This window comes from Suncus etruscus, chromosome 9, assembly GCF_024139225.1.
Source record: "Suncus etruscus isolate mSunEtr1 chromosome 9, mSunEtr1.pri.cur, whole genome shotgun sequence".
Taxonomy (NCBI): domain Eukaryota; kingdom Metazoa; phylum Chordata; class Mammalia; order Eulipotyphla; family Soricidae; genus Suncus; species Suncus etruscus.
The window spans coordinates 32825004-32850083 of NC_064856.1; the positions used below are offsets into that span (position 1 = coordinate 32825004).

At 42.7% G+C, this 25080-nt stretch overlaps 1 protein-coding gene across 2 annotated transcripts in view; it reads left to right on the forward strand.

Moving 5' to 3' along the window:
- Positions 1–20989: 20989 nt before the first annotated feature.
- The window catches only part of TSHZ2 (teashirt zinc finger homeobox 2), a 450994-nt gene continuing 446903 nt past the window's right edge, over positions 20990–25080 (forward strand). For both annotated transcript variants that reach the window (XM_049781314.1, XM_049781313.1), the window contains exon 1: positions 20990–21209. In XM_049781314.1, coding sequence (XP_049637271.1) covers positions 21170–21209 — 40 coding nt within the window. In that variant the 5' untranslated portion in view covers positions 20990–21169. The remainder of the gene's footprint in view (positions 21210–25080) is intronic.

Genomic DNA, 25080 nt, shown 5'->3' on the forward strand with positions numbered 1-25080 from the left:
TACAAGTTCCAACATAAATATTTGAAATTCTTAAACAATTTAGCATTTCCCCTTCCGGCCACATTATCTATTAAAGAAAAGTAAATTTCTGTGGACTTCAAGCCAATCAGAGGAAAGGAGTATGTTTTATTAAAAAAAAATTGTACATATAAATTATCACTGTCATGATTCCTCTCCAAAAATAACAACACTAATAGACCCTGAGCTTAAGATTCCGGAAGAGCTTCCATGTCCTTTCTGCAACTATCCTGTCTGGAAAAAGCAATGTTGAGAAACTGATTGTTAAGACACACGGCTCAACTTTAGTATATCCAGCTCCTCCTGATGGAGTGAGTTTATTTGCTCCTTATCTAGGAGAGAGTCTATATATGGGGAGAGGGACACAGATGGAGAGGTTTGCATCTCTAAGGAAAATTGAACTCACTAATACGTTTTACTTGGTGGACTGGAGAGATAATACAATGGGAAAGTTTATGCTTACTTGTAGCCAATCAGGACTTGTTCCCCAGCACCACATATGTCCCCTGAGACTTACCAAGAATGATCTCTGAGCACAGAGTCAGGAATAAGCTCAGAGCACAACGAGGTGTAGCCATACCCCATCCGCCACTCCAGATGTGCTTTATTTTCTTTGCAAGTAGTGAATAAAATAGGATATAAAACTTTAGATTACCATGTTCTGTAAAGGATGCATAATTTCTCCCAAGGAGGAAGAATAACAGATCATAGTTCTTTAGAATCTACCTCCTTGAGACAGGAAGCAGCTTTGCAGTTGGCCTCAGTATCCACAATTCCCTCTTATGTCAGATCCAGTTCTTTCTGATGTCTATCTAACTTAATACAATGAGAGCCATATGTGCTCATAAGAAGGACACTTTTTGCTACAATGCCCTAGTAAAAATTGTCCAAGAAAGTTTGTGCAAGTGGAATGAATTGACTTTCTTTTAAGAAAGAAATTTTAGAATTCTAAGAATTTTTAGAGTGAATTATTTACAGTTTATATCCATTTGTAGGAGCATGTCAATGTTGTTTAAAGTAAACTTCCAATTAATCTGCTGTTTCCTTTTTATTTTGAAAATATTTTGTGACTTTTGTGAACCAAGCAACTTCTTGGGAGGTATATTAGAAGGTTTAATATTTGCTATATAAATCACATCCCTTGTAAATCACAGCACACCACACATTATGTGGTTCTGGAATTTCTAAAAATATACAGAGATGTGAGTTGCAAAACTCCTCAGCAAAAATATTCCATGACTAACAAATGTTATGGTTTTGTACCTTTGTTTCACCTTCCATGAAAGTAAAAAAAAAAAATGTATGTTTTTCCAACTTCTTTCATTAATGTGTCTAAGTTTGTTAATGATTAGAATACTGGGCATCTGTCTAACTGAACTATCCTCAACGCATTTTTCTGGGAGAATGTTTGATAGAAGAATTACTAGGTCACAGAATGTGTGAGCTTAAAGAGCTGGCATTGGAAAATCTGTGAAGCAGAATTTTGCGAGATATTTTTTCATCTTTATCAGTGTATTGCAAATTATTTTTATTGTCTGTTTTTATTGCATACATTGCATGTATATCTACTTTAGAAGCAGAGAACTATGACCCATGAGTCAATTTAGCCAACTGTCTGTTTTTGTAAATAAAGTTTTATTGGAACAACACCATGCCCACTCATTCCCATATTGTCTCAGCTTTTTTCACTGCAGCAGTAGAATCAAATAGTTGCAACAATATGGCCTGCAAATCCAATATGGCCTGCAAAACCCAAATATTTACTATACGGTCTTTTAAGAAAAGAAAAAAAAAAGTGCCCATCCTCTGATTTAAGTCTCTCACATGGTAGAAAAATGGTATTTCTTGTTTTGTGATTTTCTTTCTGTTAACTTCTGTTCCTGTTAACTTCAGCTCCTAAATGTCCTGTCCTCTACAGGACACTTGAAGCTCTAGTAATTATTTATCAACTGATCATCTCTGTACCTGTAGACTTCTTAGAGAATGTTCTTTGGACCTTACTATATCAACTAGGAGGACTTCTAACTACAAGTAACAATGCATTTTAACCATAGCTTCGCCGGTGAAGTTTTGTATTATCTCACCTAATAGAAATGGATGCATCTGAGTCCAGATTTAATAGAGGCCCTCATAAGGGCCATCACTGTTCCCCAAGAAGTTATTTATCCTCCTGCAGCACTCTGTTCAATTTGCTAAAATTTGACAATAGCAAATATTTGACTGTCTCCAGATAATACTCCCTTACTCACATTTCCCAAGTAAGAGTAGAAGATTGTGAGCATAAAACTCCCTTCTACTAAGAATCTAGGTTTTTAACCCAGGAGAAAAATTCCATCAATTGACTCGTTTCCTGCACTACATGCATGACAGTTCCTTAAAACAGAAGGGATCAAATGACTTCTGATCTCTGCAGTTGTTATAATCCCTACTCTAGAACAAAAAGGAGAATTTATGAATATGCAATAAAAGCACCTCAAATGGTAGACAGATGGGTCAAAGGACAGGTTAAAGTTTATAAAGAAAAATATTTTAAATATAGTTTAATTTGACTTTCAAGGTGGGCAGCAAAGAAGTGCAAATGAGTAGTATGGTTTTACAAATGTTATGAAGAGGCTTATTGCAATCTTTCCAACTATTTTTATAGATAAGGAAAGTGAGACAAAAAATAAACTGACAGTGAATATGAGAGGTTTATGATTTTCTTTTTTTTTTTTGTTAAATGCTACATGAATTTTTCTTTTTATATATATATTTTTTTTATTTAAACACCTTGATTACATACATGATTGTGTTTGGGTTTCAGTCATGTAAAGAACACCACCCATCACCAGTGCAACATTCCCATCACCAATGTCCCAAATCTCCCTCCTCCCCACCGGACCCCCACCTGAGGTTTATGATTTTCAACAACCATTCCCAAACTTTTTAGTACCAACTTCTTGATTTTCCTTTGATAGTACTCGGAAGGGGAATCCTGGCTTCAAGAGAAAGCATTGATCCTGGGGTAAGCAGCAGCTCATTTGCACGAATTCAACCATGGTCAACACAGGTCCCAAAGTAAGCCATCAGTTTATGTGCAAAGCTTTGGCTGAGGTTGCTGGAGGTGGGTGTTGGAAAAGGGAGTCCCCGCAGGCAGGAAAAAGCAGAGGGGCCAGAGAGTTATTGTGAGGTCATTGTTGAACACCTGGACACAGCTATTCTGTGCTCAGTGTTTCCTCTCAGTGTTTCTATTCAAATATCAAAAACCCAACTCAAAAGCCATAAAGAAATTGTGTTTAACTCTTTCAACTCTAAGTCTAAATGCAAGGACACTTACTCAGGAGCATATTTATCCTGCTAGTGGATAATGTCCTAAAAATCCCTGAGAAAGGAGTGATTTTTGTTTGTTTGTTTGAATTTTTTTCCCCTCATTTCTCTCCCCCTGCTTCCTTTTAAAATGGACCTCCTCCTGGCTAGAGAAAGGTTGCCAATAACACATCTTCCCCTCCTGGGTCAGCAACGAAGAGGCCAGCCAAGATTTTCAGCTGCAGGGGATCCTTAGCCCACCCAAGAACCAATCACTAAGATCTGAGGGAAATGAAATGCAATGATTGGCTTAAGTTCTAGTGCAGGGGGAGGGGTCTGTTTACCGGGAAGTTCACAAATCAGAGAGAAGAGTTAGATACTCAAGTGGAAATCTGGGTTATGTCAGAAAGATGAATGGAGTGAATGCTGGGAGGAAAAACAACAGTGCCCATTACAACTATTAACTCCTGGACTTCTGAGTTATGTGCCGCCAACATTTTTCCTTTGGTCCTTAGGCCAGTTTGACTTAATTTTCTATCCCTTGCAACCAACGGGTATTTATTGATGGTGATAAATGGCATAGATGGGAATGAAAATAGGTCATTTCTCAACGACACCACCTGGCAACACATATTCACTTCCCTTCTTCATTTTTCTTCACTTCACCTCCAACTGTACTCAATAGATTATTATTTATTTTGCACACTCTTCCATCTCAGTAGAGTACATTCCATAAGAGCATGGAATTGAGACTGGACTCCCCATCCATACCACCCTGCAGAGTTTGACAGTGTTCAGTCCTCAACATGTGCTCATTTGGAATTTGTTGTTATTTGTTGAATACCAGGAATCAGTGAATGACTGAAACAAATAGTGTACTTCTTTAATAGAGAAAGATACAACCCCAAAGATCAACAGGACCACTTTTTTTTTTAGAGATAGCACTAGTTGTTGAGTGCAAACCCAATGTATTGACATTTCTAGAACCTGCATCATGACAAATCTGTCTTCCATTTTCTGTCTCTGTTGATTGAAGCTCTTCTTTTCCTCAATTCATCTAGTTTCTTCAAGATTTGGAATGTTCACATTTTTTGAAGTGCATCTTATTTAAGTAGTTGAATTCCAGCTATTTTCATTTGCAAGTAAATAATGAAGAGACCAATGACCCTTTGCTGAGTTACATTACCCACTAGGTGGTTTTAAGACTTATCCTGGCTCTCTGCCTATATCTTTTGTCTCTAATCTTTTTTCTCTCTGGGCTTTTCTGGAAATTTCTCTCCTACAAACTCTCCAGGATAAGTTAGAGTAATTCTGTTTGTATCTAACCTGGTGCTTAGACCAAACTTCCCTGGGATTTGTTGAAAAAAGTTCATTTGTGAAGTGAAGTCTAAAGTGTCACTACATGCTTAAAAATATACAGGAGTCTTCTGTGCCCAGATGACTGTGTTTTGGGTGTCCTCCCAGGTTGGAGACCAACCTCTCTGAGACTGAAGATTTCCAGGAGGTCCTTCTGGCATAAATTGCTCAGCTGGGTTCCCTCTCAGAATTCTTAATTAACTATCTAATTTCAGTATCATACACTTTTGCATGCTCTTATACTCCAGTAGCACTGCTGAGCATCTCAACGAGAGCAAGTGGGTGTTGTAAAGACTAGATTCTCCTCAAATAGTGTCACAAAATACTTCCCTTGTAGCAAGACACAAGCTACATTGGGCAATGAAGAGCAGAATAACACAAGACTCATAATTCAAGCAAGAAGCTACTGTGCTTCATGAATTCAACTGTCAGCATCAACTCTTGTGGACTCTGGGTATTTGTTGAAAAGTGCACTTTTAGAAAAATTAAGTTTGAAAGCTCACTCTACCACCTGCTCATGTAATAACTTCAAGTTCACTTCTGAAATTAGTGGTTCTCAATGCAGACCTCAATCAGGAGTAACAGTATCACCTTGGAGCCTGAATAATAGAATTCCAGAAACCTCCACCATAGATGCAAGAAATCAGACTCAAGGGAAGGATCTCAAGCATTTTCTTTGCTCAGATTTTCCCAGTGATTTTGATTGCCCTTCCAGTTTGAGAGTTGTTGGCTTCAAATGCTCCAATCTGCATTTCCTTATTTGTAAGAGCAATAATAATACTTGGCCCCAGAAAATTGTTGTCAGGGTTACACTAAATAGAGTTTGCATTTTATGCCTTTAACAAAGTGGCATTTAGTATGACAGCTATCTCATTATTATTAAAATTATATTTCTTTTCTGGCTCCAGCCAACATAACAGACTATGTCTTAGTGTGCCTACCTGTGCAATAGGAGAGAGGCAAAAGATTTGAACATCAATGGGCAGAACATGCACTGACTTACTGAGCTCTTCCCCTGCACCAAGGTGTTCTCGTTATGTGCACCAAATTAGAACCGAGGATAGCACTCAGTGGTAAACCCTTTACCACTTGCCTTACTTGTGCAAGGCTCCACAGTTGATCTCTGGCCCCACTGGAAACATTTTTATGAACACTACATTTGACTCTCATTTTTTAAAAATATTAAGAGAAGGGTACTGTTCTTGCCGACTTTTTTCTTCTTCTTTTTCTTTTTTTTTATAGGTGAGATAGTGGCTTAAGAAACTCATCTGGGGGCCGGAGAGATAGCATGGAGGTAAGGCGTTTGCCTTTCATGCAGAAGGTCATCGGTTCGAATCCCGGCGTCCCATATGGTCTCCCGTGCTTGCCAGGAGCAATTTCTGAGCATAGAGCCAGGAGTAACTCCTGAGCACTGCCGGATGCGACCCAAAAACCACACACACACACACACACACACACACACACACACACACACACACAAAAAGAAACTCATCTAAGATAAAGCAGGTAAAACGAAATTCAGAGAGTGACTCCACATTTGGGGTTAGTTAAGCAACCTCACCACACTGCCAATCCCAGGTGAGGAGCATAAACCCTGTGTGTGTGTCTAGGCTGTTATTAACACAGCCTTATTTTGAATACCAGGTGTCTAAGACAACATAAGCATTCACTCAGGTATCTGATACAACACATATACTCCTTTCCTACTATGAAGGATGAAAATCCGTTTATCAAATTTTTGCCTGAAAGATTTTTGCTTTAGAGCTATTAAGAAGCCACTAGGGCTTGTCCTCTGTGATTTTTCCTTTCCTCCTCTAAAGTTCCTGGAGGAGATGGCCACAGAGCTAGAAATTTGGGGCGCCAAGGATCTGGGCCCCCAAAGAAACATTCAGGAGTCCATTAGATAATCAACGTCAATGAAGGAAAAGCCTCATTTGCCTGGGGATGGCCATTCTTCCTGCTATAGAGGAGGTTCAAGAGATTGTTACTGGGCTTGAGATCCTGAGGATGGATGCCAAACTCACTCCATTTTTAATACAACAGAAAAATATTCTGGACGTAAACTATCAAGGCCACCCTACAAAATAGTTGAGAAGTCGATAAAATCAGCACAGACAAGGAATTGTCAAAGGTTCCCTTGACCTTGTAAAATAAGTGTATTTAAACACCCATCAAAAGTATGTGACAGGGGAAATTGTGGATCCTTCCAGCAACAGCAGCCTCTTTGCCCCCCAGAAAATGTATAAGCTACAAAGTGGCCAGGCAAAGATCCTGCAGTTTTCTTCAAGCAGAGTTTCTAATGTGGTTCTTCCTAGGAGAATTTCTGCCTAGATAGAAGGTGGATGGGCAGGAAAACTTTCCCCAGCTCCTCCAAATGACAGAATCAACAATAGAACCCCTGAGCAAACACTTGTTTGGGCTTCTGCCTATTCTTTTTGCTCCCCCACCCCCTAGCTCCACCCCAGCCAGCTCTTGAAAGGCCTTCTGTTCTGTCAGCCATAATGACATCTGCTGGCGGAGACAGGAAATCATAAATCTGTAGGTCCCCTCTCAACCAAACCTTGTTAATGCTGCCATTTATCACGGGGGCTGGGTGCCATCTCTAGAGGGCCGGGTGCGGGGAGCCCCGTGTCTCCCAGGCCCCTCTCCCCTGAGAGCAGCCGTTTTACAAACAGCCACTTTTTCATCTCGCGTTTTCAAAGCCGAAAGTCAGGCAGATGTAAAGCTCATCTTCATCCTGCAGCTCTTGGAGACAAGCCATGATTCCAGGCAACAATAGACTCAGCTGGGAGATTCGGGACTGAGCCAGGCAGTTCTGACTGCACTCTGTCCTTCCTTTTTCTCCATCAGCCCCTAGCTGCTTCTCAGGGGGACAAGGAAGATTTCCTAACTCTGAACTTTTGCCTTCTCTCCTTTTTATTCCTACTTACAAAAAATAAAAACTGTTGGAGGCCAGAGTGATAGTACAGAGGGAAGGACACTTGTAAAGTAGGTAGGATTGTATTGTGTGTATTGTTGGGTGGCAGAGCGATAGTACAGTGGGTAGGATGGTTGTACTATGGGTAAGAGTGTATTGTGAGTAGAATGCTTGTATTGGGTGTGCTGTATACACAGCCAACTTAGATTTAATCTCTGGCATCCCATATGGTCTTCTAAGCTAGGTGTGATCCCTGAGCCCAGAGCCAGAAGTAAGCCTTAAGCACTGCGAAGTGTGCCCTCAAACCAAAAATGTTAAAAGAATTTAGGAGCCGGAGTGATAGCACAGCAGTAGGGCATTTGCCTTACATGCTGCTGACCTGGGTTCGATTCCCAGCATTCCATATGGTCCCCTGAGCCTGCCAGGAGTGATTTCTGAGCACAGAACCAGGAGTAATCTCTGGGCGCCATTGGGTGTGGCCCAAAACCAAAGAAAAATTTTTTTAATTTTAAACAAATAAAAATTGTGTGGAGGTAGCTGGTTTTCTGCACTGTATGTGTGTTTCTAGTATAGAAAATTCTAGTTTAATATCTGTGTACACAACATAGTGAACACCATCTAATGCTACTTTTCAACTACAGCAGACATGGGTCCCTGTCCTCATTTCACCCAGCCTAGTCTCTTTCGCTCTACCTCTTTAAGGACAAAACATGCTACAGGAGATAAATCTGTTTTCTAACTCTTTAGTTTTTCCCTAAACTGCCTCTGGGACTTGAATTACACATTGTGTCTTTTACCTTATTATATGATTTTTCCTTTGTATCTGAGTAAAATAGTTTTCCTTCTCTCCTATCTTAGAAAAAGTTCATAAGGAGGAAAAGGGAAAATAGAACTAGGGTAGAGGGTAGTGGGGGTGACAAAGTAGCATTGCATGTGGAAATAAAACAATGTAGAAACTGGATAACTCATGCTACCTCTATCCAAGTAGGGGGAAAAGAATATGTCTAGTGCCAAAATTTATATACTAAAACTTCAAACCCATATTTATTGTCTTTGTTTTTATATTTAGCTATTGACTTATAATGAGACATATATAAAACTTAGGTGATTCCTGAGGTGATTTCCATAAAAAATGTTTTTAAAATAATCCAACATGCCACACGGGAATTAAAAGAGGATAGTTTTAATTGTTTAACTTTGAGCTACTTGGTTCAGAACAAATTTGGGAGAGTGTTTGGACTTTATTTCTTAGGTGTTCACTATGTGGGAACTTTGATTTTCTGCCACCTCAAGTCAAATCTGGCCAAGTGTGGTCCTGGATCTCTGATCTCAGTATCATCAGTTTAAGCTTGTTAGAGAGAGGGTAACTCAGACCTCAGACCACACAGCAGGCTTCCTTCAGATTCTCCAGAAAACCAAGATGGTTCCCCAAGGCAGGAATGCTTGAGAGGAGCCAGCTCTGCACTAGAGCCTCTACAAGGCCTGAATGTTCAGGGCTATGTTGGTTTTTATTTGCAAAGGACTTTCCTGGGTGCTATGAAGTATCAATTACATTCTCCCCCCCCCCCCAACCCTGAACTTGTGAGCTGTAACTATGAAAGTGTGTCAAGGAAGGAAGGAAGGAAGGAAGGATGGAAGGAAGGAAGGAATGAAGGAAGGAAGGAAGGAAGGAAGGAAGGAAGGAAGGAAGGAAGAAGGAAGGAAGGAAGGAAGGAAGGAAGGAAGGTAAGGAAGGAAGGAAGGAAGGAAGGGAAGGAAGGAAAGGAAGGAAGGAAGAAAGAAAGAAAGAAAGAAGAGAAAGAAAGAAAGAAAGAAAGAAAGAAAGAAAGAAAGAAAGAAAGAAAGAAAGAAAGAAAGAAAGAAAGAAAGAAAGGAAAGAAAGAAAGAAAGAAAGAAAGAAAGAAAGAAAGAAAGAAAGAAAGAAAGAAAGAAAGAAAGAAAGAAAGAAAGAAAAAGAAAAGACCAGTAATCTGTGTTCATTCTGGAGAAAATAGTCAGGCAACCCCATCAGACCAGAGCGTTAGTATGAGAGATCTGGTGATGAATCTGAGGGTGGGTTCCCTATCATTGAAACTCTCATCTTGCACAGGACAGGATGCACAAGGCAGAGTAGGAGCCCCTACTAGCCAGACAACGGGTATTCACATCCAGGCTTCCTCATTTGCTGTCTTCAGGAACTCAGAAAGAGACCAAAGTATTCTGTGTCCCAATATTACAGCTCTAAACTGGGAACAATCAAACTCTTCATTTTCTCTGGATTATCACAGACTTCAAGTGATCAGGACAATACTTCTGAACTCCAGCCACACCCTACTGTCCTACTGTCACTAATCCCTCAGCCAATCAAATGCCAGAAACTCCACTGTGCCCCAGCCACTGTCTACATGGACAGAGGCTGCCTTAACCCTGATGGACAGAGAACACATGTCCATGGAGAAAAGTGGTTGAAGTTCAAGTACACAGCCACACTGGGCTCTGCCATTTTCTGCAGGAGGCTCCAATGTTCCTGGATAGTTTCCTGGAGGACATGAGCTTGTGACTTGTTTACCACTAGTTCAGAGTCCACTGGGCCCCTATTATGGCTCTCAGAACTCTGTATGCCTTAGTCCATCCACAAATGTGTTAAAAGAAGGAAGTACAAATAGGTGCTATGAGTTCTGCTAGGCATTTCACATTTGGAACTTCCTATTATCCTCTCTGCTTTTATAGGGCAATTGAAGTCATAGTCCCTTAATTTGCAGAGAAGAAAGCAAGTAACTTGCCTATAATCATTGTTGAAAGTAGTAAAAGTACTATTTATTGTCTATTTCCAAAGCTTTTCTTCCAGGTGCCTCTCTGATCTGCACAGGTGATCCTACATTCTAGGTTTTCTGGGACAATCTCAGGTGATACATGACAGATGGCAGATCTTTCACCACACATAAGAACTTGATTTATGGTTTACCTAAAAGCTATGCTACACTCCAACCAAAAAAAGAGGGATAAGGCTAGATGGATCCCTCCATCCCCCATCACTACACCATCTACTGCAAGGAGCAACAAGGGCAAAATTAGAGGATAACAAAGATGTAAAAGCAAGTGCTCTACATTTTTCAGAATAAATGGACTGTAAAGGAAGCTGGGTGCTCAGCTTTGCAATGGATTGTGACTTGGGTAGCTAGTTCTGATCCTCCCTTGTGCCCGCTTCATACTAAGCATTGAAAAGGTCAGAGTGAGATTTTGCCTTGTCCATTCTTGTTTTTGGTCTGGGGACTATACTCAACAAAACTCAGGGTAAGCCCTGGCTCTGCACCCAATAATTATTCATGTCTAAGTCAAGAACTTTACCCACTGTGCTATCATCCTAGTCCCAAATCACTGTGCTATCACCCCAGTCCTAAGTCCTGTTCATATCTTTTTCTTTTTTTTTTTTCTTTTTGATTTTTGGGTTACACTTGATGGTGCTCAGGGATTACTCCTGGCTCTGTGATCAGAAATCACTTCTGGCAGGCACAGGGTACCATATGGGATGCCGGTATTCAAACCATCATCTGTTCTGGATCAGCTGCATGGGAGGCAAATACCCTACACTGTGCTATTTCTCCTATTCATTTCCTAACACCTCAACTGCAGAACCCAGAGATCTTTGTCTACATGAAGAGCTGGAAATGGTCTGGCAAGAGTGGAAGATACAGTGAAACTAGCACACATCACAAGGAATAAAAATGACCAGTTCTGGTGAGGCTATGGGAGATATGGGGGATATGGATATGGGAATATCCACTGGGATGCCAACTGGTTTAGCTTCTCTGAAAACATTATGGACACTTCTCCAAAAATTAAAAATTGAGCTTCCATGTTTCTCAGCAATTTCACTTCTCAGTATTTACCCCAAAGGCCCTGAAACACTGTTTTCTAAGAGACATTGTGCTACTATGCACATTGCAGCACTGTTTACAACAGCCAGAATCTCAACTCAACAGTCCAAAAACAGAGAGTGAATTAAGACACTGTGTTTGATATACGCACAGTGTTTGACATATACACTGGAATACTATTCGGCTCTAACAAAAAATGAAATCATTCCATTTCCCCCCAAGTGAATAAAATTGGAGGGTATGATGTTAAACAAAGTTGTAAAAAGAAGAGAAACAGATACAGTCAATTGTGGGAAAGAAAGAAATATACTATGGGAATAGCAAAGGTCAAAGTCCAGAACTGGTTTATAGAATTAAACTTACTAAAGGCAGAGCTGTAGAGGGCAGAGTTGGGAGGGGCTCCTGAGACAACAGCAGAATGAAGTGAACACTCTAGAGTGGGATGGAATACTGCATGCATGAAACCCTATCATGAACAGCATTGCAAATCATGGTGCATCAAATAATTTTTTATTGGTTTTTCGGGCCACACCCGTTTGATGCTCAGGGGTTACTCCTGGCTAAGCACTCAGAAATTGCCCCTGGCTTGGGGGGACCATATGGGACACTGGGGAATTGAACCATGGTTCTTCCTTGGCTAGCGCTTGCAAGGCAGACACTTACCTCTAGCGCCACCTCACCGGCCCCATTTTTTTTTTACAAAGAAATTGTATATTTTTTTGTAAATTGTATAAATATATAAAAAGAGTGGAGAGATATATGTCTGGATCTTTTGTCTTTCGGGGCACATCACATAAGTGCATCATCTACACTGAACACCAGGCTCACTTGTCGGCAGAGTTCAATCAGTTGCCCACCATAATCATGTGACTGATAAAATGCCAATTTGAGCTCATTTATGTTCTGCCCCTCTGCTGGAGTATTCTATGATCCTCTCCCAAATAAATGATTGTCTCCAATCTTTTGTGAGTTTGGTTCTTGAGAAACCAAATGCAAGATGCAGGAGCCTTCTGGAAAGAGGATCTGTAATAGCCATGAGCTATGGCCCACTGGATGCCCAAATATTTCTGAGGGTTGGGGGTCCCTTTCCAGCAGCCACTAAAGAGAACAAGTACACTGGATACTGTATTATTGGCAAAGTTGGCACCCAGAACAAGTCACTTTGACAGAATCCTAGCCGGCAGGGGTAGAATCTCATGAATTTTTAAGGGCCATAGGATACTGCCTAATCAGAATGGAGAAGACATGCTCCTGATGAGACAGAAAAGTGTTCTCTGAATGAATGGTATCATTCTCTATTTTCTTCTGAAAGTTGAGGGGCACCTGTGGGCACTAGTCTAATTAGCACAAGAAGGAGAATTTGATGCTGGCACATAATATACCTGAGCCCGGAACTTAAAGACTGTTGATCACATGGTTTCCAGACTGCTACCATCTTTCCCATTACTTAATGTCTTCCTGAGGTTAATAAAGTTGAACAATGGATTACAGGGCCAGTGACTTGGTCTGGATTCCTTAGCAGTAGTGATACACTGTCACCCACAGCAAGCACCAATTTCAGGGTAGAGCTGTGCTCTTTGCTAAAAGCCACACTCCTTAGCCAGCCTGCCCACTGGTCCCCCAGTGCAATGCACACTTGCTTCACTGCTATCTATCCTAGCCCCAAATATAATTATTGCAACGAGAGCACTTTTGGATTTGTTCTTAGAAACCAGTTGACCAATGCCTGTGCTTTTACTACCTGTATTATTTCCCATCTTTAGTATTTGCAGAAAGTCAGTTTGCACCAAATTTTTCTGGACTGGGGAAGAGAATCCACACAAATGCACCTGGGGTTCTCACTCATTGAATCAGTGAAGAGCTCATTATTGCCACCTAAGATGTCCTTACTGGCTCAGATCTGACTCACCTCTCCTGTAGCTCTCTGTCATTTCTCCCCCAGACCCTGGCACTGACAGTTGCCTTCTCTATGTTTTGGAAACACATAAATCTCTGCCCATGGCAGACATTGGCCATTGGATCCAGATCTTAGGGACAACTCAGGAACTGCCTTATCCCAGCTTACTTGTCACTTCTTCTAAAATACTTTCTTTGAAGCTCACCATCAGAAGACCCTAATGATGAGCAGTCCCACATTCTTGGGCCCTAGTACTGAACTGCTGAGCCAATTGGCTGAGTATGACTTGAGGTACTTCCCCATGTCCTTGTGAGCATCACTTGAGAAGTCTTGACCTTAAAATGAACTCTACCCCTTACTCCCACCCAATACCCACCCACTTTTCTCCTATCCACAATCTACAATCTTCTTGTCTGATTCTGCCACCCAATGCATAGTCTTACCAGTAAAGAAGTGAAAATAATCCAAGATGTTACCTAAAGTTTTATTTTGGTTTTGGTTTGTCTGTTTGTTTGTTTGTTTTGATTTTTTGAGGGGCCACACCTGGTAAGGCTCAGGGATTACTCCTGGCTATGTGCTGGGAAATTGATCCTGGCTTGAAGGACTATATGGAACACCAGGGATCAAACCGAGGTCTCTCCTGGGTCAGCCACGTGCAAGGCAAATGCACTATTGCTCAGGCCCCATTGTTGCCTAAAGTTTTTAACTGGAGTTTCTGGAAAGGGGCTCATATGAAGGAGTTCAATAACACAAAAGAAGGCTGTGATGTCTGTCCTTAAGATCACAATCAATTCAAACAATGGAGCTCATCTTGGCTGCACAATGAAATCATCTGGGAGCTTTTCAAGACTCCAAAATGGGACATAGCCCTAAAGACTGGAGGAGTGAGTCTAGAGTAAGACCTAGATTTGGGGGTTGATTTTGGGATTATCCTAGCTGGTTGCAGTATGCTATAAAGTTTACCAGAGAAACCCTTCTTTTCTGTTTGTTTAAATCATTGCGTTATGCTCAGCCCATATACAGCAGTGCGTGGTAAACACGGGTTCAGAACTGTAATTCCCTTCTATTTTACAGGTGCCCCTTCTATGGGCATAGGTTAATTAATTCTGCCTGCTGTATCATTCTTTATTAGGAATAATAGTCTCTACATAATCTCTTTGTTTTGAGAAGACATGGATTAGAAAAATTTGAACCAGGTGGGATCTACCCAGGAAATTACTGATAGAAGAGTATTGGAAAGAAGCAGTATTTGGGGGAACTCAGAAGGGAGAGAAAGTGGTGATTGATGAAGAGAAGACAGCATTCATTGAAAAAAAGCACCCAGCCTGAAATGCCCAATACCTGTATCTAATGAAGGCCAAGGGTGGGTCCAGGGACCCTTTAAAATACGTTCTTCTGTACAAGCTTGCCCAACTTGGCATTTAACGATTCAGCAGATGTTAACTAAGCACCAATACTGTGCTGGCATGAGGACAGGGAGGTGATTACAAGTTACACTTTAATTAGGGAGACAGAGAGTAAATAGACAAATACAGAATGAAGATATTTATTTACAGGAGATGGTAAGTGCCATGGAATAGAACAGAGAAGGTGGGAAGGGAGATGAACTTTGAGTTTAGAAAAATGAGAAAGAAATGATCTGGTACAGAATCTTGATTGGAGAAGTGAAGTGTTAGGGGGACAATATTCTTGTATTCAAGAACCTCACAGGTCACTCCACAGTGCAGCAATTAGAACCAAGTCTAGCATGGTGCAGACACTCAGCAAATCTCCTTATTATCTTGGGCTTCAATCCAGGGATAAAATAGGCAAACTGACTCCAAAAGCATCAACACACTAGCTTTATGCCTTAATGGGGTTTCCTCATGGGGTTCCTGGGTGTACTGGAAAGGTGCCTCAAGTGGAACCAAGAATAGAAGCACTGGCTATTCCCGCATGCAACATCACTAACTTGATCTACTTATGACCAACTCCAAATGCTTCAGGGAAGGTTCCAATAATTGAGATCTAACCAGGGTCACCTGAGAACAATGCAACTTTAGATTTTCTGTTTTTATCCTAGCTAGGACCTAGTTTAATAAGTCCAGGGTGGAACCTAGACATCTTGATCTTCAAAAGAAAATAATGCCCAGATGGTCATGACATCAAGTGTAGGAATAAGTTTTCTGAAAGACAAGGTTGAATTATTTCAACCATTTCATGCCTTTACACATCTCAAAGCTTAGATCCTAGGATGCTAAGTTCCCTGGGGATTCCAATATAGCATTATTCCCACCAGCTCTTGGAAGAAATTTCCAGAAATATCAGTCTGTGGTTTAGACAAACATTTTGCCTATACCCCTCTCTCACATTTAGCTCTTTCCAAATACCATTAAAAGCACTATTTACTGTTTATTGTTCTTGCATATGTTTATTTTCAAATATAACTCAATGTGTGTACACTTCATTAATATTATTATAAACAAAAAATTAAAATAAAACAGAAAGATTTCTACCATAAATGGGACACAGTTTCATTCACGAAGGTAATGCATAACCTCAAAGTGAATTCATGACTTATAAGCCAAGTTTGAAATATCTACCTGACTACTCATGCCCAAATTTCTAAGCCTGAAGCATTCATTTTCTTGGTTGAAAATAGAAACTAGAAAGTGTTTGGTATTAACAGCATACCAGCTCCAAATTGAGGTTTCCTTAGTTCAAAAAAAATTAAGGGGTAATATTTATTTCACGGTGATCCAATGTGTTTGAATATCATGTCTCTGTCTCTGAGTGACATTTGTAGGTCCTCATTCTACATCTTACTAGGATAGTCAGCATCTTTTTTTGTTTTTTGTTTGTTTGTTTGTTTTTGGGGGGTCACACCCGGCAGTGCTCAAGAGTTACTCCTGGCTCAAAGCTCAGAAATTGCTTCTGGCAGGCTCAGGGGACCTCATATGGGATGCTGGGGTTCGAACCACTGTCCTTCTGCATGCAAGGCAAACGTCCTACCTCCAGTCAGCATCTTTTTTTTTTTTGGTTGGTTCCCAAGCTAGACTACAATAGTAGCAGTATCAAAAAAATTAAAAAAAAAAAGAACAGATTAATAAAACATACTGGAAGTGAGGTTTTAAGAAATTGTTGGCAACCAGCTAAAAGGTAGAAATACAATCTCTTCCTCCACTGTCTTCCCCAATATGTAACCAGCTATTGAGAAAGAGGAGATAAGATAAGGGAGGCCAGACAGGGAGAAGAATCCTGAAGAGGGTTGGGGAAAATTCTGTGGCCCAGGTTCAACTCTTCCAATCTGTTTCCTTCCCAGTTCTCTCTCCAATTCTGAGCCCATTCTAAATGCTCTCTTCCTAGTTTTCAGTCTTTTGGGTTACATTTTAACAGAAATTTTATGAAGTCTGAGACCTTATCTTATGCATTTCAGTATCTTCTGTGCTTGGGGCAAGATCCAGCAGATCTAACACAGTGGCATATTTGTTACAGGTTACGTGGTCAAAGGCAACACAAAGACCAAATCACCTTCAGCAGAGCGCAGAGACTTCTTGCTGCCTTAACTAAAGATCATACCTATTTCTCTCAGGCTTAAGTCTGTGTGTGACTCCTAGTATCACCTTTTTGTTTCTTTGCAGAACTATGGGGTGGGGGGGTTCTGACTAGGCAGTGTTATGGAGCATGGTGTTCCCATATAGGGTACTTTGAATTAATTAACAATTAATTAATTGCTATTTTACTGTCCAACTTGGAAGGGAGTTTTACTGTAAGGATTAGGCTAGTGGGTTGGGGTCAGTCATAATTGGAGGCCAATGGAGAAATTTATTGCAAATAGATAACAACTGGTACATTTCTTTTTTTTTTTTTTTTTTTGGTTTTTGGGCCATACCCGTTTGACGCTCAGGGGTTACTCCTGACTATGAGCTCAGAAATCGCTCCTGGCTTGGGAAGGACCATATGGGACGCCGGGGGATCGAACCACGGTCCATCCTACGGTAGCACTTGCAAGGCAGACACCTTACCTCTAGCGCCACCTTCCAGGCCCCTCAACTGGTACATTTCTAAGAAGCCAACATTGGCCTCCTGTTTGCAGATGTTGAAAATGATTCAACAGAGCTTTGCAAACAGTGACAATAACATGTTATGACTGATGAGTCGGAGGGGAGAAAGTTAAGCTTCTTTAGAAACCCAAAGAGCTGGTAAGGAAAATGTTTGTGGGACCGGTCACACTTGGCAATTCTCCAAAGCAAAGGTGGAAGGGAAGTAGGTCGTGGTGAGTGGCCTTCTAGAATATACTGATCAAGTCTCATTTGTGGCATGTACCTGATGGGTTGGGCCAGTAACTAGATCAACCCCGTCACCTCCAACATTGTATTAATACCACATCTGAGTTTTGTCAGATGCTCTCAGAACAAAAGCATTTTTTAATTGCTTTATTTAAGCACTGTGGTTACAAAATTGTTCATTGTTGGGTTTCAGTCACAAAATGTACATCATCCTTTACCAGTGTACCCTTTCAGTCACCAATGTCTCTAGGTTCTCTCCCACCCGTTACCCACTCCTTCACCCCTGCCTTGCTATAGAGTGGACAAATGCCTCTCTCTCTCTCTCTCTCTCTCTCTCTCTCTCTCTCTCTCTCTCTCTCTCTCTCTCTCTTTCTCTCTCTCTCTCTCTCTCTCTCTCTCTCTCTCTCTCTCTCTCTCTCTCTCTCTCTCTCTCCTTTTTGACATTTGGTTTGCACTATTGTCAATGGAGCAGTGCCTTGCATGTATGTCACTTTTTTTCCCTTTCAGGGATGAGTTTTTATCCAGAGTATGCAGTTCCAACTATCATTGTCCTAATAGACCCTTGTCTACTGGAGCTACCCCAATTTTGTGGTGAGCTTTCTACCCTGAGTTTGACCTCCTGACCTTTGTTTCTATTGTCTCTGGATATTATTACCAAAAGCATTTTTAACAGATGTTGTTCTCAAACCTCAGTGAAATGGCAGGGCCCTACTGGGATGTGGGTTGCCTGTTTAAAATGCAGATTCCAAAGTGTCATCCAGAAGTTTCTATCTGGAATACCTCTAGCTGTATGCACTCAGATGTGACTGCTGTGACCCCTTCCCCATGAACATTTAACAATGGAAACTCTTGATAGTCTCTCCTGGTGTGAAAGAATGGAAGGGCAGAAGCCAAAGAAGCTGGTTAATAGAACCAAGGGACCCACCCAGCACATTCTCTTTCAACAAGGAATTATGGTCCAAATGGGAAAGAAGCAGAATTGTGCATGCATGAGGCTTTAATGCAGGAAATAGGTGCCCCGATTTGGCAAGACTCAACAATGCTTCCTAGTCTGCTTAGTTGATGTGCATCAGCTCATTCCATCCAGCCTCCTTTTTATGATGACTCCTCCTCTCTTTTTAGCACCCTGCTCTTCCTTGGCTCTGCCCATGCAGGCCTGCCTTCCTCCAGTTCCCCCCCTCCCCAGGCACCTCATCTTCCTGTGCCGACCTCTTTCATTGTTTCTGCCTTGGGATCAAGGGTTCCTTGAGGGCAGGATCTGGTTCAGACCTGTTCTCAGCACCTCAGCCTGCCCACAGTGGCCCAATAATCTCACCTTGGCTTGAATCTGTCTCAGCTCAAATGACATCTACCTGGAGTGTGGAGCACCCCCTGAGCCCCATAGGGCGTTGTTAATACCCACATAGAGTGTGTCCCTCAGATGTGAAGTGAGTTTGTGTATTTGTTTCCTTACTTTTTATGCACTCAAACAGATTTTATTGAATATGTACTACTTGTTCCTTTGTCATCTCAGGACATAATGATCAAAAGGGGCACAAAAATATCCCTGTTCCCCAGGACTGAACAGCTAGGACAGCTAGTAAGCTGTTTGCTTGCCTTGTATACAGTTGACCCAGCACCACATATGGTTCCCCGAGCCCACCAGGAGACATCCCTGGGTGTAGAGCAAGGAGCACCAACTTGAGTAACAAAATAAACAAATTTGTATCCCTGCTCCTAAGAGAACTTGTATACTGTATGAGGAACCAGGTAATAAACAATATAGAAAGATGAGTCTAATATATGTGGTATTGATAAACCCAGTGGAGTCACAGAGTCACAGGATGATGTGTGTGTGTGTGTGTGTGTGTGAGAGAGAGAGAGAGAGAGAGAGAGAGAGAGAGAGAGAGAGTTTATTAGAGAGAGTTTATTCAAGCTAAGTGTCTGGAGCCACTTATCCATTTCCCCATTAACACGAGGAGACCCCAGGATCTCCCCTTTCTCTCACTGCTCTATCTGTAAAACAGGCACATAGTAGGTGCTCACTAAATACCACCTAGTCCAAGCAAACAGGAGAGTTTGTCACCAAAAGCTATCAAGAAGACAGATGAGAAATTCTGGTTTTAGGACCATCCATCCCCTGGTTACAATGGATGGCCAGGGGAATACCAGGTAAGGAGACTGAGGTCAGATAAAGGGATTGAAAGGTTGGAGCATCTCCTGAGAAGTTCTCCACCGCCCTTTTTTTCACCAGAGTCAACCCCAAGGGCTCACCCTGCACCCACATGACTGGCAATTGCTTCCCCACCTCACCCTACCCCCCCTACGGGGGATTCCTAGCTCTCTTCTCAACTCTGCTTCCTTTTCTCCCCCCATCACTCCCAGTCCCTCCCAAGGGGATCCCCATACCAGTGGGCTGCCCCGGAAACAGGGGCGCAGGGGTCCCAGCACCCCACCACCTTGGGCGGGCGGGACACTGTCCCTTTAATAGACTCCCTCTGCCTGGCGCTCTGCGGCTGGGGAGTAAATTTCTCCCTGTCATCAGGTCGCGGGGAGAGAAGGAGGAGGAGGAGGAGTTTGTTAATGTTCAGTTTGTTCAGCGGGATCGATGTTTGCTGGCATCGCCTCGCCCTGTCTTGTGTGTGTGTGTGTGTGTGTGTGTGTGTGTGTGTGTGTGTGTGTGCGTGCGTGTGTGTGTGCGTGTGTGTGTGAGTGTGTGCGCGCGTGTGAGTGCGTGTGTGTGTGAATGTGTGTGCATGTGTGTGTGTGTGTGTGTGTGTTCGTGTGTGTGTGTGTGTGTGCGTGTGTGAGTGAGTGAGTGAATTCCAGATTTTCTGTCTTTCCCAAACCCGCTCCTGTCCTCTCGCATATCACTCACAGACCGGGCTCTGACAGCAGCACAAACCTACAGTGAGTGATCTCGCTCCCCCAGCCCGGATCCGCCATCTAGGAGGAGGAGGAGGAGGAGGAGGAAGAGGAGGAGGAGGAGGAGAAGAAGGAGAGGAGGAGGAGAAGGAGGAGGAAGAGGAGGAGGAGGGCAAGAAGAGAAGCAAGAAGAAGAAAAAGAATAAACCACTACCTTCCCAGGATTGCCTTTTTCCCCCCCTTATCTTGACGCGCGCGTGTGCGCGTGGCGCGTGTGCGCCCCTCGATCCTTCCCACCGAACCTGATCTTGGATGTTTAATAAAGAAATCAAGTGTCTCAACAGTCACCCCCCTAAAAAAAGAAAAAAAAAACAAAAATATTTTTTTCTCCAAAAAGCCAAAACAAAAAGAGAGAAAGGGAGAGAAAAAAAATCCCCCCCAAACAAACAAACAAACCAACCGGGCAGAACCAACCTCTACTTCCAAGCAGCCGGCACCAGCCCACCCGTGTCCGCCACCCGGAGCGGGGGTCTCTGGCCCGTGGTGGAGGAGTAACGAGGGGGGACTCGCCAGGGGCACAGAGGCCGAGTGACGCCCTAGGAGCCGGCGGGCAGGAGGCGGAGGAGCCCCCGAGAGGCGAGCGAGCGAGCGAGCGAGCGAGACAGCGGGCCCCCGCGCGCGGCTCGGGGCTGGGGCGCCGGCAGTGCCACCGGAGCGGCGCAGAGCGATGCCAAGGAGGAAACAGCACGCACCCAAGCGGGCGGCAGGTAAGGGAACCCTCCGTGCCAGCCGGGCCGGGGCTGCGAGCGCCCCGGGGTGCCCTAGGACAGCACCCCACGCACACCCCCAGCCTTTGGGGGGAGTTTGCTCGGGGCGCCCCTCACGGTCTAGGCTCGTCACCCCACGGTTCTCGCCGGCTCCTTCTCGCCGATCCTCCCGCCTTGGCAGATTCAGGGCTGGGGTGTGGGGGGGTGGGGGAGAAGGAAGAGCCCCCCAAGCCGGCCCTCCTTAAACTTTTCCCCCCTCCACCCCCCTACCCCACCCCTAACTTTCTCCCAGTCAGTTTCTTGGCCTCTCTCGGGCCAAAGTTGGATGGAAGATTTGGGGTGCGGGGTAGGAAGCCAGCCCTTCCGCTCCTCACCCCACCCCCCCCCCCCCATCATCCCTCTGCGTGGTCATCCCTCCGGCTCTGGCCTCCGGCGACACTGTCTCCCTCACCGGGGTTCCCGGGGCGCCAAAGTGAAAGGCAAACCCTAGCCCAGGGGCTGGGGTTGCTGGCTGGCATTGGGGCTGGCCGCGGGAGCTTGCTTTGATCGCCAAGGTGGAAAGAAAAACCATCCCAGGAAAGGAATCAACCTTTGACTATATTTTCTAAAAAGAATGCACGCTTTGGAAATCTAATCAACAAGCTTCCTTTTTTGCAAAATTAAAAAAAAAAAAAAAAGAAGGGGATGCCCCTGAAGAACCGGAATGCTTGAGTCAGCCCTGCTTTTTCTTTTGCTCAGAAAGAGTTGGAAACTTTGTCCATTGATTAGTACGGTAGGAACTGTCCCATCTGAATACTGACCACCCCGAGACTCCCCCACCACCAATAAAAAAAGAAGGGAACAGGTTACTTTATCAGGACAATAGACCTTCTAAAGGGCTTCTTTTTTTTTTTCTTTTGGGTTGCTTAATTGCTTTTTTAATAGTATGCTGGGGTTTTGTTTCTCGGAAGTGTAATATGAAAGTTCATTTTTCTCCTGCCAGACCCACCCACTGAAAAATCAGCTTTCCACTTGATTGCTAGTTTTGATTTGACATTTGATTGATCACCTGTCATCTCGCTGCCTTTGATCTATTCATTCTTGATATATATCAATAAATCACTCACCATGGTAACTCAGAGTGCGAGTGACGCAAGGCTTGCCCTCTAGATTCAGAGCCAGACATGCACAATTATTATCTTGTTTGGCTTTTAATGTGGGCGTTTTTATTTCTTTGTGTCCTTTAGTTGAATCAGGGCTTTATCGAGAAGCTGAAGTTTTTTTTTTTCCTCCCCTTCTTTCTGTCATTACCCTCAGGCTTTAGGCAGCTTCTTAGAAGCCTGTTCCCTGCAAACCCACTGTAGAGCATTTCTTTCAGCACAACATTAGACCGAAGTTGCACAGACAGTTTCAGAAACTTTTCAAAGCCCCCTCCTTAAAACAAATGCAAAGTTAGTGACAAATCTGAGCAAAGAGGAGGGGTTTGTGTCAGAACATGCTAGACCACCAGGTTCATCATCCTCTGTGGCCTAGTTCCAGTACTTGGGCTTAGGAACAACCCCTTCATCCTCTCTTGCAAGGCAGAATCTCTTCCTCCATAGCTCCGTGTAGGTTGTTTCAAATGCGTGCGGAAATCTCACCAATAAACCTCTGATTTAGTCTTTTCCAATTGTTTTCCCGTGAGCCAAATAATTCAAATATTTTAGGTACCTCGTCAAGAAAGTATTTCTTTTTGTCAACTCAGGATACGTCTTGTAAAAGCCATTTTTCACTTCGAATCCAGACCTTTTTTCCTGCACCGAGCTCACTTATTTTGTATAACTTAGATTGCTTTGCAATCTGACAATATTGGAGTGTGCGCTGGTATCCTGGACTCCGGAGAAGTAAGCTTTCTTGGGCCGGTTTTGGCAACACAAGTTTAAGTGTAGCTAGATTATTAGAGATAACATCCTTATTGTTGTCCCCAAAGAGAACCCTGGGCAATGGGCCAGCAAAGAGTGATACTGCCTCGAAAATCACTCCCCCCACCCCCCCCACCCCTTGTTGTTCCAGTAAAGGCCATCAACAACTCAACTAGGCAGTAATTTAAATGACCAGAATGACTGGACGTGTCTCCTTTAGTAAATTCATTACAAAAAGTGCATTGCTCAGAATCGCACTCCTTTGATTATAATTATCTTCTGATCAATGAGAATCCAGGTGTAGGGAACAGACTGCTCTATCACATTATTTAGATGAGATCCTTTTCATTAAGCTGCTATCTATTGGTGCCAATGTGTTTATTTATCGTAGTGTGTGTGTGTGTGTGTGTGTGTGTGTGTGTTATAAAGTTGGGGTTGTAGTTTCAGTTTCTGGCCTGTTATCTGCCTAGTGCATTGATGTTTGTTCTCGTGGTTTTTATTATTTTCACCGGGAAATGCGGAGATGTTTGTCAAAGTGAAAGGGAATAGTTGATTTTGTGTACTATGAAATCCCCTCCTACAGATCTCTGTACTTAATCATGTATTGCTATAGCAGAGATTTTTTTTTTCAAGCAGTGTTTCTTGCATCTGAAGTTGTCCAGGCTGTACTCAGTTTTAGCTGAGATGATTATCCACCAGTAAAAGTTAGCCACTTTGGGATTCTTGAGCTAGTTAATATCCAGGGAAAGGAAGTATGTAGATTCTAAAGCCGAAACCATACTAACTTTTATCACTGCTTAAAATTAAACACAATGCACAACTGTAAGTAATTACTCCCATGGACTCATGTTGAAAGCTCCGTTTCTAGCTTGATTAATGAATAATGTACGATAGAAAAAGCCTTCGAGTGAATCCGAGCTGAGTCTCTCCCAAGAACTAACTGTTCGAGGCAATTTGATTCTTTTGCATTATTAGTTTTAAGTTCCATGTTTCAAGGAATCAATTACAGAACTTTCTAATAAAGCAGGTATCCAGATGGAATGAAGGAGATGATATTCTAAGTGATGGGGAATTTGAAGCTTTATTTGCTAGATTGTCCTCCCTCCCTTCTCAGGGCAGGGATGTGAGGTAAGCAGTTCTCTTTCAAGAAATAGCCAAGTCAGAACATTTCCCTCGGAAATGTCATTCTTCCTGACTTTCTAAAGCTCTGCTGTTTCACCAGACTCTCACTTCAGGCAAGAAAGAAAGAAGTTGAGAGAGAGAGAGAGAGAGAGAGAGAGAGAGAGAGAGAGAGAGAGAGAGAGAGAGAGAGAGAGAAAGAACGAAAGCAGATATAGGGCCCCCAAGGGGAGTTGCATTGACTGAGTATGTACTGGCACCCTTGGGTACATATTTCATGCATCCTAAAAAGCGCTGACTTTTACCCGTGACAATGGCAGTCATCTGTACCAGCCTCTTCCCATCCTATCTATTATAGAGAAGATGACAGAAAGCATAAAATAAAACAGAGCGATAGTTTGATGTGTTGATATTTTCCAGGACGTGGAGTAGTTAAAAATGTAAGATTGTAGAGTTGTTCTCCTATTTTCAGCAATCCACGACAGTCTCTGTACTCACACGCGGCTGGCTGATATGTATTTTAGTTCACCAGGTTGAACTATTGTCATCCTATAATGTCAACCAATTGCAAAAATCGCTGGGAGTCATATACATGTGAATACAGTTCTAAGTTACCAGCCCAGCCAGTCTGCTCCAGCACATCCATTGGGTTCTTTACCGGAGAGTCTCCAGCCCCAGTTTATCTGATAGCCCCTGTTTGAAGAAAGTCTTGCAGAAAAGAACAGCTCCCTCGATTTATTTTGTTTATTTAATATGGAGATGAATAATGCAGATTTTGTTTTCATGGATGTCCTTGTGTGGCAGTAAACATTAGACTATTAGCAATCATTACTTAAAAGTTGCAATTTGCACCTTAATAGCACAGGTTATTT